Source organism: Lygodium microphyllum, chromosome 15, assembly GCF_053477565.2.
Source record: "Lygodium microphyllum isolate KBCC chromosome 15, Lygodium_microphyllum_v1.1.10, whole genome shotgun sequence".
Taxonomy (NCBI): Eukaryota; Viridiplantae; Streptophyta; class Polypodiopsida; order Schizaeales; family Lygodiaceae; genus Lygodium; species Lygodium microphyllum.
Window position 1 is genome coordinate 66,902,441 of NC_141149.1, and position 16,693 is coordinate 66,919,133.

The window sequence follows — 16,693 nt, forward strand, 5'->3', positions numbered from 1 at the left end:
TGAGAGACTAGCTCATAAGCAACCTAGTCAAGTCAAAGCTTGAAACTTTACATCTTTGGCAAGGGTTTTGTTTTACAAACAAAATCCACTATGGGAAAATATAAGATCCACTATGGGAAATATATTTCTTCAAAACAATCTATTAGAGTTGTTGTTGATGGCAGAAGCATCTTTTTCTTTTTTTTCTCTTTTAATCATAAATTGATTTTGGTGGTTACCATTTTGCACCTGTTGTGCTCTTTTACGGTGGAAACATTCACTGGCTATATGGCTAATCTTACCACAATAATGACATGTCATCTGATCTTTGTTGTTGGAGTTGAATCCTCGGCCTTGACCTTTTGCTCCAACAGCTCGTCTGGTGTATAAGAGATTTTCCCTAGATGATGGGACACCATCTTTTGCATTCTTGTTCTTCTATTTATTCTCTTTATCAAGAAGAGAATACTCAATATCTTTCTATGACAAATTAGATACATCCTTGAGAGTGGAAACAAGGTTTTCATAAGGATCTTGGTTTACACTAGCAAGGAGCACAACAATGGCTTCATCTTCATCTACTGTTTTTTTTCAAAGTGGCAAGTTGAGTTTTTAGACTTTTGAATTTGCTAATATACATAGCCATTGAAGTGCTGTTTTTTATGTCAAGCTTATAGAACTGCATTAACAACTTGATCTTAGAGTTTTTGGCTTGACTTCCAAAGACCCTGTCAAGCTCATTTCAAGCCTTTTTAGTATCTCTGAAGCCAGAGATATGGTGTAATACATCATCAGATAGTCCCTAAACAATGATGCATGGAGCCTTGTTCATCATCTTTTTCCAATCCTTTGTCTTGAAATGGCCTTCTTCAACGAAACCGTCTTCATCATCTTCCTTCTTGCTATTTGTATCATCCTTAAAAAGGTCCCACAAGTCCTTCTGCATAAGGTGGTGCATGGTCTTCTCCTTCCAGGCATGAAAGCCTTCTCCATTGAACTTGGCTATTTGCTCAAGTTTTGCCATGTTAATCAGCTTCAAATAGCTGAGATAATACCAGAAAGTGAGTTGCTCAAGAACACAAGTAGATTAGTACCAAACAACACTAGTTGAGTATCAATAGATACTATGCTTGAATATTTGAACATCTTTATGTTGAGTTTGATATTGTTACTAATTTCTCCCCTTCTTTCTGATTTGATGGAAAAGAACTCGCTGGAAACTGACTGAATCACTAAATCAGAGTTGCAAAAACTTCCTTGAGCTAAGATAAGTGTGAAAATGAAGTCAAAAGAAAGCTTGAGGTGAAATAAGTATGGAGTCTTGGTTTTCTCTTGAATCTTTGTGGATGACTTCTCAGCTAACTCAGGCACTTTTTAGATCTGTAGTGAACTTCAAAGAGTGTAGCTTAGTGATTAAAATCACTGTTGATAGCTTCAGTGAGAAGAAATAGTGAAAAATGTCAAGCTTTGAAGCTTCGGCTATAAAGTCTTTAGGGTTTCTTACAGACTTGACTGATTTTTTGGTCACAGCAACCTGTAGCAACCATTTGATGAATCCTTTGATGGGGAATAAGATCATTGGCCAACCTTCACTTTCCCTATGGTTGCAGGGAGGATCGCGGCCTCTGCGTGTATCAACAACAGTAAGACCAGAGGAGGTGCAGATCTGAATATCAAGTATGAATTATTGCAATGTCAGCTTAAACAAGGCTAATGTCGAGCTGTAACGTGGTATAGAGAAGTGCCTTAAGGTGTAGAGGAGATGTCTAGAAGAAAGCTTCAATAGATATTGCCTGGTTTGGGAGATTCAAAGTGTTGCAGGTCCAATTTGGCTATGGCAGCCATGAAAGCTGGAATGAAGATAGAGGTGAAAATGAGGTCCTAAGCTAGCATTGAGCTCGACTGAAGTTAAGAAAGCTTGAGAGAACAGAAAGGAGAGCTAGATTAAGCTGGGCCATGCTCAGCTGAGCTCTGATACTATGTCAAAAGACATGGATCTAGAGTATGACATGAGCTATGGAGGATGGAAGATGTAGACAGGACTCATGTAGACATAGACACAAACAAGATCAACTGTCACACAAGTGAATTAGGTTCCAAGATTGAAAATTGGACTCGTAAACACAATCTTGTGTGTTTGACAATGACACAGACACTTGATTAAAGGATAAAAGAACTATGACCAAGTACATCATTATATAGTCTCTGACCTTTCTTCACTCTCCTCACTATGCATGTGGTATTCAAGAAATCTCTTCTTGGAGTATACATCATTTGTCATTTCTCAACAAAATTCAAAGATTTGTCGCGAGAAATTGGTGAAATTGAGCTATTGTCCTTGTTTTCCAGCCCCAAATGGATTCAATAGTAGCAATAGAAGTATCAAAGGTTATAATCTTTAGAAGAAATGCACCAACAGCAATTGCCAACTTCCCAAAGTCATGGATATGCAGTTGCCTTCACCAAAATGGTCTCCAATGGCTAGGAAACAACCCCAAAAGTAGGTAGTAGCAATTCAACATCTCTCCCCAACAACATTTGATTGCAAAAACAAAATTTCATTGTCTCCTCCAAGCCAATTCAACCTTCCTAAGCTTTCAATAAGAAATTTTGCCAAGTGGCAGCCTTGCTTATCTTTTCTGTAGCAGTTTCCAATCTTATTAAATAAAATTTCAGAATATTTAATAATTAATTTATGCCCAAAAAGAATTTTGACCAGCCAATAATCAAATTGGCCAATGGCTAATAAAGTGATCTAGGCTAAAATTTGTCACTATGTACCACCTAGTACTTATCAAGTGGAACTTGTTATATCTTTTGCCTTTGGTACCCATTGATTTCTTAGGATACTTGATCCATCAATGTGGAACAACTAACTTACACAACCTTGTACATCAAATGTGCACTTCACATTTGCACATTTGATTAATAGTTAATTAAATGTTAAGCAAAGCATCAAAATTTCATGTCCCCGTGATGATAAGCCTTCCCCTTGAAATCCTTGCAATCGCTCTCGATTGCACTACATTGTGCTAAAATGAAGATATATTGTAGTGGAAGTTACATAAGGAATCATATTAAAGACAACATTGGCCGCTATTGCTTAACCATGCTACAACCAAACAATTGATGAAAATTTCCAACGAACATAATCAAAACATAAGACTCAAAAAGTATCCAAAAGTATTGTCAAAAATCCATAGGATGCATCCACTATATGCTCTCCACCAAGGCAAATGCATTTTCTCACCGAAGATGAATACACCATAATCTCGAGGCAAAGATCTAACAGAGTTAGGCGAGGGTTAAGTCCTTATGCTCATGATCCACTTCGCAATCCTCCTCTGCCTTTCACACTAACATGATGGGGTGAGAGGTGGTACTTCTTCCACCTTTCATGGATGAGAGGGGAGGCCTCATTCTGTTGGTGCTTGCAAGATTTTGGTCACTACATTGTGGTACTCGTACATTCACATTATTATCTAGTCTTTGTTCACCTTTCAGCAATGAGAGGTGGAGGCCCCATTCCCTTGGTGCTTACAGAATTCTAATAATTAAATTAATATACTCATGCATTTGCATCATTGCTTGTTAGCATCTTGATGGTCATTCTTGAATAAGGGTAGTTGGACATGTGAGTGATTTCTCTATGAGAGCACTCATACTTGTAGCATCTCTCATGCATTCGCATTGTCCTATGTGAAATGGGGCCCTTGGAAATGTAAGAAAACTTAAAAAAGCAAGTGTTCGTCCAAGGTGAAAACTCCTCACATTGTGTAAGTATACTTCATTTTATGTTATGAAGAGTGCTTGACTTGGATTCACTATATCCACAACAATTACGGTTGACAATCTCTCTATAGCCGTTCCATGGTAGCTTACCCTCGTCTACGTCCTCATGTATTGTTGAGAATCAGCAATCACACTCACTAAACAGCCTCTTTGTATGGAGCTTCAGGGCCAAGGACATGTAGGCTAACCTATCCCATATGCACAGTGGTGCCTACTGCAGTTTTCTACTTTCCTATAAAGCATTGTACTTGCTTCCTTTTCTTAATGCAATGATAGTACTCTTTTCTTTTCAGTGAAGTGTCAGTGTCATTGACCACATACACAAGATTGTGTTTATGAGTCCAAGTCTCAATCTTGGAACCTAATTCACTTGTGTAACAAACAGTGTCTTTGTCTTCTCCATCATGAGTCCACACTTCTCCTTCCATCCACCATAACTCACTGCCATGCTCTAGATCCCGCATCTTTCACATGGTATCAGAGCGCAGCTGAGCATGGCTTAGCATGTTTCAAGTTCTCTCTCTGCTCTCTCAGTTTCTCATAATCTCTATCCAGCTCAACTCAAGTGTTAGACTTCATCTCCAACTCCATTTTCACTCTCTACCCCTTGGCAGCCATAGCCAATCTGCAACCTACCTCTGTTGGAGGAGCTGGATCTCCACTTACAGGGGATATCTTCACTTGCTTCCTTCTGAGAAATTGTCCCTAACTTCAAGGCGCTTCATCCCAACACCTCAATCCATAACATTGGTGACCTGTAACTCCAGCATTGCGAAAATTCTTCGTCGCTATCCAGACTGCGCTGCTGCTGATTCGTACGTCATATTCCGCCTGCACACGTCGTGATGCTGACGAAGATCATAGGGCTTTGATAGGCCTTGGAAAGAGCTACATTTCCATAAAAAAAGTTTTGGAAATGATCAACCATAGCTCCTGCAATTTGCAAAAAACCAGGCCCCTATCTAAAACCCTAAACTGTCAGCCATAGCCAGTCTCATCAAAGCTAAAAAATCTCATCATTTTTTTCTCTCTTGCCACCTGGAGAAACCCATTGCCACTCTGATCTACTGTTCCAGCACCAAATCAAGAAGGGGAAGGTCCTGAGAAGATTGAAGAACGACCGAACGATCCCAAACAAGAAGAATCAAGCTTAACATCAACACTGACATAGTGTGTTTTCACACTGTCATTAACTGTGTCTCTTGACACATTGCAATCTGCTCTTCTACTGATAAAATCTCAGAATTCTGGTGTTGATTTGCTGCTGATCTTGCAACCTCAACATGGAAAAAGACTCTCCAAATGCTCGATTCAAAGGAGTCGGGTTCCACACTTTGCAAACCCGCATCAAGCTCATCCTAATGAAGAAGGGTCTTTGGGTCATCACAAATGGCAAAGAGAAGAAACCTTGAGATGCAGACCTTGCAGTTACTTGGCAGAAGAATGATGACAAGGCACAAGCCATCATCAAACTGGAATTGGACGACAGCTACATCCATCATGTGGATGCCTGTGACACGTCCCATGACACTTGGGATAAATTGGATTCCCTATTTGGTGCACAGTCAAAGTCGTCTAAGTATGGTCTATTAATTGAATTTTTCCGACTTGATATGAAGCCTCATACATCCCTGGCATCCCATCTAAACTACATGGAAAGCCTACTTACTCAACTTGCAGGAATAAATCTAAAAATAGATGAAGATGTTTGTATTAGTGTCTTGTTAAAAAGTTTGCCTCCTGTTTATGATAATGTATCAACCACTCTAACCAACATGCCTGATCCTCAACTTGTTGATATTAAAGCCTCTCTACTAGAGGAAGAAAAGAAACTTAAAAGCAAAGAAGAGCACAACACTTCAAAGGATGAACAAATGTTATATGTAAACAACAGATACAAAGGTAAAAAGGAACCGCTCTTTTGTGACTTCTGCAAAAGAACCGGACATACTAAGAAGTTCTGTCATGCTAGGAAGAGGTCCCAAAAGGCCTATCTTGCAGTTGTGAAAGAAGAAGAAGACCATGGACCAAAAGATGAAGAAGAAGATGAAGATGAAGACCACCAGGATCGGAAGGACAAGACTCATCAGTCCTTCTACTCTCATTACTCTGATAGACTATTTTAAAAGCCTTGTATTTCCTTGCCCTAATGCTTCTTGCCATAAGCTTTATAAACTCCTCATGTAACTTGGCATTACAGTCCCTGTACACTTTGTGAGGCCCCTGTTATAGCCTCTGGATGTCTATCATGTTTTGGTGCCCACACTTAGCCTTTTCTGCGACAGCCTCTGGTGTCTACCATGTTTGTGGTGTGCCCATACTTTGTAGGTGGTTCTCATTACAGCCTCTACACACTTTGTGTCTTTCTAGTTGTGATTGAGGAGGGTGTTGAGAATTAGCAATCACACTCACTAAACAGCCTCTTTGTATGGAGCTTCAGGGCCAAGGACATGCAGGCTAACCTATCCCATATGCACAGTGGTGCCTACTGCAGTTTTCTACTTTCCTATAAAGCATTGTACTTGCTTCGTTTTCTTAATGCAATGATAGTACTCTTTTCTTTTCAGTGAAGTGTCAGTGTCATTGACCACATACACAAGATTGTGTTTATGAGTCCAAGTCTCAATCTTGGAACCTAATTCACTTGTGTAACAAACAGTGTCTTTGTCTTCTCCATCATGAGTCCACACTTCTCCTTCCATCCACCATAACTCACTACCATGCTCTAGATCCCGCATCTTTCACATGTATCTCTACATCAGCATCCTTGCCACAAAATAACTCTTTATGAGGGATAATCTTACTATTCATTTATTGCTCTTTTTAAAATGACATCCCCGAAATGTCATGCACCTTCTCTATATCAAAATTTTTAATATTTCCATGTAAAGGTGAACGAGACAAAGATATGAGAGAAGTTTCAATATGTTTAATGTTAATACATATTATAATTTGCAATTGAATTTTCAAGTAGTGACAAGTATAACCATAGCAAAGCATAAATTGAGCATAAACCATAGCTAAACTATTCATACCATTCGTCCATAAAATCAGCTGAATACAACTGAAAACTAATGATCATCCACTATAAACAAGAAAATGGTAATGAATGTCTGATGATTATAAACAAATGCAAATGTATAGTTTCAAAGCTATTATGAGAACTCTATCCATAAGCATATTAATTGCAGTGGCTAGTACACTAAATAGTGACCTCATGGTAAAAATGTTGTAAGCATACAATACCCTGGATGTAGACTTTGTACATATGGGACTCATGATATAACTGATCTATTCATCACTAGGGGAGTGGAAGTACTACCTCCCCCTTCAGAATTAGACAAAACTCTGGACTCGAACTTTGTTGTATTAGTACATAATCTCTCTCTGCAAACTACAAAGCATTCGTGCCATATGATCAACCTTTATCTTCTTTCTCACTAGAATGAAACATACTTGATTACTGAACTCGCAAATGATAATCCATATCCCATCATTCCCTATAGGTGTCCTAGGAAGATCAAAGATAAAAACCATTGCAATACTCTACCAAAGCCTATCAAATATAGGTAAAGGTTGAAATAGACTTGGTATCTTCTACCTATCATACTTTTTGACATACAATGTATGTTCAAACAAACTGCTCAACATCGTGTCTCAAAGTAGGCCAATAGAAAAAGTGCTCCACTATCTTAACTATAGCGTCTATACTCCTATATCTTGCATGAGGAGCATGACTCTCAATCGTCACCTTTGGTCTTACTTGCTTAATGACACATAGTCACACATGAATCATCAGAAAGCCATCTCCAAGTTTATACTGCTCATGCCTCTGGCCACTAATAAGCTGATAAAAAATATTTAAAAAATCCAAATGAATAGCATATTAATCCTTCATGGCATCCAACTCCGTGTGGAAAACAAAATTAATGACCAATATTTAAGCCTTACAAGACAGTGCAATAACCACTACATTCTTTTTTCTATCCACAATCATAATCTAAAAGTGAAATGTAGAGAGGACATTCGACTATCTCATATGTTTCTTAGACAACTTAGTCTGCATCAAAACGTAGCGCAATATCTCATGATTTGTCTGTAATGTAAACTCAATCCCTAAAAGATAGTGTTTCCATGTAGAAAGTGCATGATCAGTAATTCCTTTTATAGAGAACACAACATAACTCTCATATGCGACCACTCACCCATCCTCCATTAAAACAACTCTAATGCTGTTTCCATATTTATCATATTGAATAACAAATGACTTCCCTATATTGGGCAATACAAGCACGAGATTTGAAGTCATCTTTTCCTTTAATGTATCAAAAGCTGAAATACCCACTAAACTCCACTTACATGTGATTCATCATTTGATTAAACATGGTAGAAGTATTCATAAGCCCAACTAGCATGACAAGAGACTTATACGATCCAAAAGATGTCCTAAGAGCTATCTTAAATACATCCTCAAGCCTAATACGTATTTGATATCCACTTTTCGAATCAATGTGGATGAATATGGCTGCCTGTCATGAGACTCAGAAGATCAAGAAGAAGACTAGAAGAAATCAGTCCGAAAACTCAATGGGCACGAGATGCGTTTCACCTCCCAGCCTTGCCTAGTTCATTGCTGCACACTGATCGTGATCCGATTGCCAGCTGTCAAACCTTGGTGAGTCCTACTATTCTTGGACTCTCTTTAATTCTAGGCTCCCCTAAACCCCGTTCGGACGCCCAAGACCCCGGACGGTCATGCCTCGTGCATGTTTTCCTTAATTTACCTTATAAATATAACATTTCCTTCCCCTTAAGAATCGGTTTCGTCCTCGAAAACGATACTTGGAAGGTCTAACTGTAGATTGGGAAACCTTTTCTTTAAAGTACTTACTCGCTCCCATGTTGAGCTTTCTTCTGAACAATCTTTCCACTTAACCAAACATTCTTGATAAATAGTATTCCTTGTTCGTCTATTACGAACATTTAATATTCTTTCTGGTTCATGTGGATTAGATTGGTCATTTAATAGCTCCTCAATATTATCATTTAAAACTAAATTATCCAAATCACCCAGCTTCTTTCTTAAGTTACTTACATGAAAAACTGGATGTATTTTACTACCAGCAGGTAGTTGGAGCTTGTAAGCCAATTCTCTCACCTTTTTAAGTATTGTGAAAGGACCACAATACCTGGGTGAAAGCTTTGGACATTGTCCCGTTTTCATGGTTTTAGTTTGTTCAGGTACCTTAAGATAAACCAATTCTCCTTCTTTAAAGGAGATGTCTCTTCGGTGAGGATCTGCATATGCTCTAGCTCGATTTTGAGCTTTTTTAATATTTTCTTGAGCCAATTTTAACATACTATTCATATCCTCCAAAAAATCCTTAGCTGCCTGAACCTTTTCCTTATGCAGTCCTACTGCAAAAGGAGCTCTGGGCTGAAACCCATACATTAACATAAATGGACTATATCCAGTGGAAGAGTGCTTGGCACTATTATATGCAAACTCTACTATCGGTAGATACTCTTCCCAATTAGTTTGCCTTTTACTTACATATGCCCTAAGCATATCTTCAAGGATTTGGTTAACCCTTTCAGTTTGCCCATCAGTTTGCGGGTGATCCGCCGTACTCATGCTAAGTTTAGTATCCAACTTCCTAAATACCGCACGCCAAAATTGACTATCAAATTTTCTATCCCGAGCAGAAACTATATTTGCCGGAAGGCCATACAATCGGTATATGTTCTCTACGAACAATCTAGCCAATTCTGGTGTTTTAACATCATTTGAAGTTGGAATGAACCTAGCCATTTTGGTTAAGCTATCCACAATCACCCACACAGAGTCGTGCCCCCTCTGTGTTCTGGGTAAAGCAACAATAAAATCCATGGAGATACTCTCCCATTTTCTCGAAGGAATCTCTAATGGATGGAGAAGTCCTCCCATTTTCAATCTTTCAGCTTTATTAACCTAGCATTTATTACATTTGACCACATAGTCAAGGACGTCCTTATTCATTCCAGGCCAATAAAACTGCCTTTTAATAAGACTATAAGTCTTATTAACTCCTGGATGTCCCGCGCTATGGATATTATGATACTCAAAGAGTATCTGGCGCCTTATTTCTGTATCTTTCAGGACACATACCCTACCCTTGTAGAGTAAATAACCATTATTAATGATAAAATTCTTCCACTTGAATTTGGTTTGAGCAACCCCTAATGCTCCATTTCCTTGTTGAACATCCTCAGATATTCCTTCCTCAGAAAAAGCACTTTCATTTGGATCCCCATTTTTTATTGCTTCCCATATATTGGAATATGCCGGATCAACCTGGCATTTCCCTTTTAAAAATTCAAGCAAGTTGGAAGTGAACTGAGTAAAACTCAATTCATTAATGATGGGCATTCTGTTGAGTGCATCAGCTACTATATTATACTTTCCTTTTCTATATTTTATCTCATAGTGGAACTCTTGGAGGAGTTCGGCCCATCTGGCTTTACGCCCGTGTAGATCCGGTTGATCATTAAGCCACTTAATGCTTTGATGATCCGATAAAATCAAAAGTTTGGTACCGTACAGATAGTGCCTCCATTTCTTCATTGCATGTACTATTGCATACAGCTTCCTCTCATAAACAGAATAATTCTGTTTTGCACGGTCTAATTTCTTGCTTTCAAAAGCAACTGGTCGACCTTCTTGTAATAAGACCGCGCATATCGCCTTATCACTGGCATCAGTTTCAACCACAAATGGTTTATTGGGATCTACTATTAATAATACTGGAGCTGTAGCAATAGCTACTTTAATTTTTTGAAAACTTCCATTTTGGTCTATTCCCCAATTAAAGCTCTTTTCTTTCCCTTTAAGTTGGTCTATCATTGGAACAGCTATTTTGGCATAATCTCGAATGAATCTACGATAAAATCCAGATAAACCTAGGAAGATCTGCAGCTCTTCCAGGTTCCTTGGAGATGGCCATTCAATAATTGCCCTAACTTTTTCTGGATCCATCTTGATTTCCTCTTTCGAGATAATATGCCCCAAATATTTGACCTCTTGTGCAAAGAATTCACATTTAGTTTTCTTCGCATAAAGGGAATGTGTTCTTAATAGTTGGAACACTAATTGTAAATGTTCCAAATGTTCTTGTCTTGATTTACTAAAAATCAAGATATCATCCAAGAAGACTACTACAGAATGTCCTAGATAGGGCCATAGAACACTATTCATCAGCTTCATAAAGGTAGCTGGTGCATTAGTGAGGCCAAAAGGCATCACCAAAAAATCATAATGCCCGTATCTAGTACGAAATGCTGTCTTAGGAACATCTTGTGCCTTAATTCTTACTTGGTGATAGCCTGATCTTAAATCTATCTTTGTGGAGAATTTTGCCCCTTGTAATTGATCAAAAAGATCTTCCATTCTGGGCATAGGAAATTTATTCTTCACCGTTATTTTATTAAGTGCTCTATAGTCAACACAAAGTCGCATAGAACCATCTTTTTTCTTTACTAATAAAATTGGCGAAGCCCAAGGTGAATTATTGGCTTGAATAAATCCTTTATCAAGGTAATCCTTAATTTGTCTTTCAACTTCTTGGTGGTGCGTTTCACTTAACTTATAAGGTGGTTTAGAAATAGGGTGAGTATCCTTATTTGTGTCAATTGGGTGATTTATATCACCCCTATCTGGTGGAAGGCCGCTTGGTAAATCAGAAGGAAACACATCTTTAAATTCATCTAACAAACTACTTAATTCATTATTTACATTCAACTCACAAACATAAGAATATTGTTGCTTTATATTACAGAAAGTAAAAGTGTTTTGTACAGGAAGAGACCATAACATGTATACCTCACAAACTTCCTTCTTTATCAGCTTCTGAACTTCAGTAGAACACAGCAAAGGATTATCAGATACTTCATGTTCACCTTGAATAACAAAAGTCTTACCATCCCTTTCAAATTCCAGTGTACTATGATGATAACTACGTTTTAAGGATGGTTCCAATCCCCATAGCCACTCCCTCCCTAGAGCAATATCAGCTCTTTCCATATTCATAATTTGGAAATCAAGTTTATCTTTATATCCTTGAATCTCAATTTCCAAATTGGATACCATTGTATCCCATATTTTATTATCTTGACCTTGCATCATACGAACAACATATTGATGCCTACTCTTTTGTTGGGGAAGTTGCAATTTTTTGACAAGTGCATAATTTATAAAATTATGTGTAGCAGAGTCATCAATCATGACTCTAACCCTCTTTCTAGCTATCAATCCATGCACTCTAAGTAAATCATGTGGACCAAAGGTAGGCTGCCACATAGAAGTTGACATACAACACTTGTGTTGTACATCCATGTGCAAGACCTTTAAAGATTTATACCTTTCATATCCCGTTAATTCTAAGGTCTGCACTACATGGATTTGTTTTTCTTTTCCCTTGCCCTTGTCCTTATCCTTTCCTTTGTCTTCCCCCTTTTTCTTTTGAGGGCAATTCCAAGCAGCATGATTAGGGGATAGGCAATTGAAACACAACTTTTCTTGTTTGGCCTTATCAAAGTCATCAGGACTTAACTTTGACCTCACATATTGTTTCTTTTCAAAAGGTTGTTTTTTACCCTTTAAAAATGGCATTTTTCTTTTAAATTTGCCCACAAATTTTTAGGTTTCCAATTCCTTAGACTTGGGCTCCGTATCAGTGAGACTAGTGAGTGTACCTGGACGCATACTATCTTCATTGATTAATGCAAATTTAATTGCCTCTTCCACCGTCTTAGGTGAACTCCTTTTTACTTCCTTTTTACAGGCTTTATCTAGTCCCCTAATAAATCCTCTTGTCTTTTGAAATTCATCTATTCCTTCCAATTTGAGGATTATCTCACGATATTCCTCCAAATATGTCAGCAAGGGTCTTCCCTTTTGTCTGACATAATCCCAATCTTCCCAATTTCTTTCCATTTCATTTTCAGGAAGGAATTCTTTCAAAAAGGTGGATTCAAATTGAGCCCAAGTTTCAAGTATTTTATTTGCCTCCTTTAAAGTTCGCCACCATTTATACGCTTTAGGCCCCAAAGTTAAACTAGCCTCCAATGCTTGGAGATGTGGCGGAGTATTTTTAAGTTTATGTAAATCTTCCCATTTTTGGAGAAAATTAAAGATTATATATTTATTTCTATCTTTTTCCTCCGCGTGAAACTGAGGGGGTTTCATATCTTTTAGAACTGGATTATCCCTCAACTTGTGGTGGGGTTCCTTGGGATCTCGCATAGTCACATCTAAATCTTTCGATGAAGATGGGACATGCGAGGTTTCTATCTTATTTTTATCCCTTTCTAACAATAAAGTTAATTGAGATTTTATTTCAGTGAGTGTTTGAGTTAAAAATACCATTTGAACCCCCTAAGCCTGCACACGAGCAGTAAGATCATCAAATTGTTCTCGTGTAGCAAAGAATTCTTCTCACTGTTCTTCTTGCATCTCCGATTCATGGGGATCTACCATAGGGTGGTCCCCAGAACTAGAACCTTCAATTACTCCCTCTTTCCCTTTTTCTGCCATTAATACACTGGAATTGGAAAGCAAAGATAAGAAATTTGCATACAAAGTAAAGTACTTCCCTGGTTATAACGACAGGGCAGCTGTTGCTGGATTTATTAGTAAGCCCGAGGGAGTGAGGAACAATTTTTATCTTCCGAACTAAGCCGGTCACGCAGGAAATGGAGCTTATTTGCAGAAACGACTAGTATTTAGTCTCCTTCTTAATGATCACGCAGACCATCAATACACCTTTCCTGAACTTGTTCTCTGCCCAGCATGTACTTGTCATACAAGTGCAGTCGGAGCTGGCGAGAGAGATACCAGACAATAGAGGATAGCGTGCAGTCGGCTGGTCACAAAGAGACCAGAGGGTAGCCTCAATTTTATTTGTTTGCGTCTCACGGAATTCACGTGATCCAAGATACGGCGTTAGACGTGAAGGACAGCCTCTTTTCACCAAATGATAAGTGACGTGGCGAAGATAAACCTCACGTCAAATTTCGTATGACGTGTCACTAGGGCGCTGGAGAAGAACAACTTCACGGGTAAATGAAGCGAGACCCGTCGGCTCTTGAAGACAGAATGATTCGACGACTTCTCAAGAAGAAGAATCCAACGCCTGCGCCCGCTCTGATACCAATGTCATGAGACTCAGAAGATCAAGAAGAAGACTAGAAGAAATCAGTCCGAAAACTCAATGGGCACGAGATGCGTTTCACCTCCCAGCCTTGCCTAGTTCATTGCTGGCCACACTGACCGTGATCCGATTGCCAGCCGTCAAACCTTGGTGAGTCCTACTATTCTTGGACTCTCTTTAATTCTAGGCTCCCCTAAACCCCGTTCGGGCGCCCAAGACCCCGGACGGTCATGCCTCGTGCATGTTTCCCTTAATTTACCTTATAAATATAACACTGCCCCCCTTATAATCTATCCAAAATGTCATTGATCCATGGGATCGAAAACTAGTTCTTTATTGTGATTTTATTCAAAGCATGATAATCAATGCACATATGCCATGGACCATCCTTTTTCTACACTAAAAGCACTGGGGAGCAAAAAGGAGATGAGCTGGGCTGATTTAGCCCTTTTTCTAATAGCTCACTAACTTGGCTCACTATCTTCTCTTGTTGGGCTGCACTCACCTTGTACAGTAGCTTATTTGGAGGGCTACCATTAGGGATCAAATCTATGCCGTGGTCCTCTAGCCTTTTAGGCGATAGTTATTGTAGAAGTGGTTGAGCAAAGCAATCAACATATGTTTTCAGGAATGTTGTGCGATCCTTATCCAACTTAAACACGTTCCCCTTACTTACATTATCATCTTTATCCTTAACAAAGACAAAGTATGCTGAAAGATGAATTTTCATTACTTTTGAAATAGTGGAAGCAAATACAGCTAGAACTAATTTCCCTTTAAGCTTTACATCAAGAGTATGGGTCTTGCCCTTGTATTGAAAAGTGATTTCTTTGTTATGGGAGTCAATGACTGCATGTATATGAAGACACCAAGGCATAACAAGCAAAACATCATAATCCTCAAGTGGTGTGATACGAAAGAGAGAGAGAGAGAGAGAGAGAGAGAGAGGAGGAGCCAAGGAAGGGGAAGTGTAACACTACTGGGAGTTGCCATCCATTGAATGCAGAACAGGCTATGGCAACTAGAGCTGTGAAGGAACAGCTGCTGAAACTCCTTGTTATTCAGTCATTATTGTATTTTCAGCTATATTGCTGGTTCCTGCAGTTTGGCACCCCCTACTTTACACATCTTGTGCACAATTAATGCACCATCGAGTTGCACCCCCCAACTGTCTATTTATTGACTTAGTTTGTATCACACACATCAGTCAGTTCTGGCATGTGCCATTCAGCCACTGCATCAGTCAGTTCATTGTACATATTGATTTCTCCCTCCGTCTTTGTGAGTTTTGAGTGTGAGACTATCCACATTCAGATTAATTTCAAACATGTCAATGACGAAACGAAGAGATTTGCCACCCAAGTAAGACATTGAGAAAATTACCTGGATAAGATCTAGGGCTGTCAACCTTGTCTGACGGCGAGACGACACAAAAATCAAGACAGGTTTAACTGGAGAGTGAGTTGTGATGGCAGCATAGGCAGGCTTATTCATACTGTTCATTCGAGGGCAATAATAATTGCCTGGATAACCCTGTAGCAAACAAAGAGCACTACAAATCAAAACAAGGAGAGTAACTACAGATGATTCAGCAAGTGAAGACAAGAATAAGACTGGTATTATCACATGTGACAAGTGAGATCAAAATAATTCTGTAAAGGACAGCTTGAACTTGGCTTCCTATATCTATGATATGTCCACTGCCAACTTTCAAATTAGATAGTTGCAAGGGATACATATCTGCTTTACACTAAAGAAGGGTTGCCATGCACAGTGGAAGTGTATTTGCATGTTGGATGAGGGAATTGGTTTTGAGTTCCCATGCAGTAATTCCAATTCATGTTACTAAAATAAAGGCAAGAGAGTTTAATCCTGCAAAGCTGGTTCAGTTCTGAAACTCAATGCAGTTGTGGCAACCACAGCTAGTATACAAAGTGGAACTTGAGTGGTTGCATTATGCAAAATAAACTAACAACCACAGGCACTGCCAATAAGGTCGGTTTCACCAAACCTGAATATGAACTTCTAAAGGAACTGGACGAACACTTGGCTTGAAATTGAATAGCCCCACTTCATTTATGCCCAGCCAATCCGCAAGATCACTGCATTCAACATTTGCATACAGCTGCCAGTTTCAACAATGATCTTACACTTTAAAGAAAGGAATCATATTACAGAAATACAATTTACCGAGCATTCGCAAGAGCTGTTGACAATCCAATAAAGCGTATTGGCTTGTCTGTTTGGGAGGAGATGTACCGCATTCGAGAGACAATAACCTGGATGTAATGTGTCAAGGCATGCAACCTGATACGAATGTTTTGTCGTTGTGCAAAACTGTACTAACACATTTTAAAAAGTCAAAAGCATCTAAGAGATGGGAACTTGCCTCCAGAACCGGTCCACGGTCTCCTCCAAGTAGGTGAATCTCATCAATAATCATCAAGCCAACCTGCTCGCAAAAACACAAGATATTGTAAGAGTGACAGAACTCTGGCAAGACATCACTTCATAACAAGGTGTGTAAGCATATGGAAGACCTTTGTTACATAAGAACGATTGTGCCAGTTCCTACTGATGCCGTCCCATTTTTCAGGTGTTGAAATAATTATGTCTGCTGATAAAAGGGCTTTCAAATCAGGTGTATAGTCACCTGTAAGTTCAACCTGTGGCATCAGTCAAACCACCTGGTGAGTTCATGTGTATTCCCTTAGGTAATTAAAATAAACAGATTA

At 38.9% G+C, this 16,693-nt stretch overlaps 1 protein-coding gene across 1 annotated transcript in view; it reads right to left on the reverse strand.

The window, feature by feature from the left end:
- The window catches only part of LOC148024637 (U5 small nuclear ribonucleoprotein helicase), a 276,793-nt gene that overhangs the window by 18,290 nt on the left and 241,810 nt on the right, over positions 1 to 16,693 (reverse strand). Inside the window, exons 33-37 of the mRNA XM_087694266.1 lie at positions 16,499 to 16,624; positions 16,348 to 16,410; positions 16,149 to 16,237; positions 15,970 to 16,060; positions 15,342 to 15,491 (exon numbers count right to left, since the gene is read on the reverse strand). Coding sequence (XP_087550392.1) covers positions 15,342 to 15,491; positions 15,970 to 16,060; positions 16,149 to 16,237; positions 16,348 to 16,410; positions 16,499 to 16,624 — 519 coding nt within the window. The remainder of the gene's footprint in view (positions 1 to 15,341; positions 15,492 to 15,969; positions 16,061 to 16,148; positions 16,238 to 16,347; positions 16,411 to 16,498; positions 16,625 to 16,693) is intronic.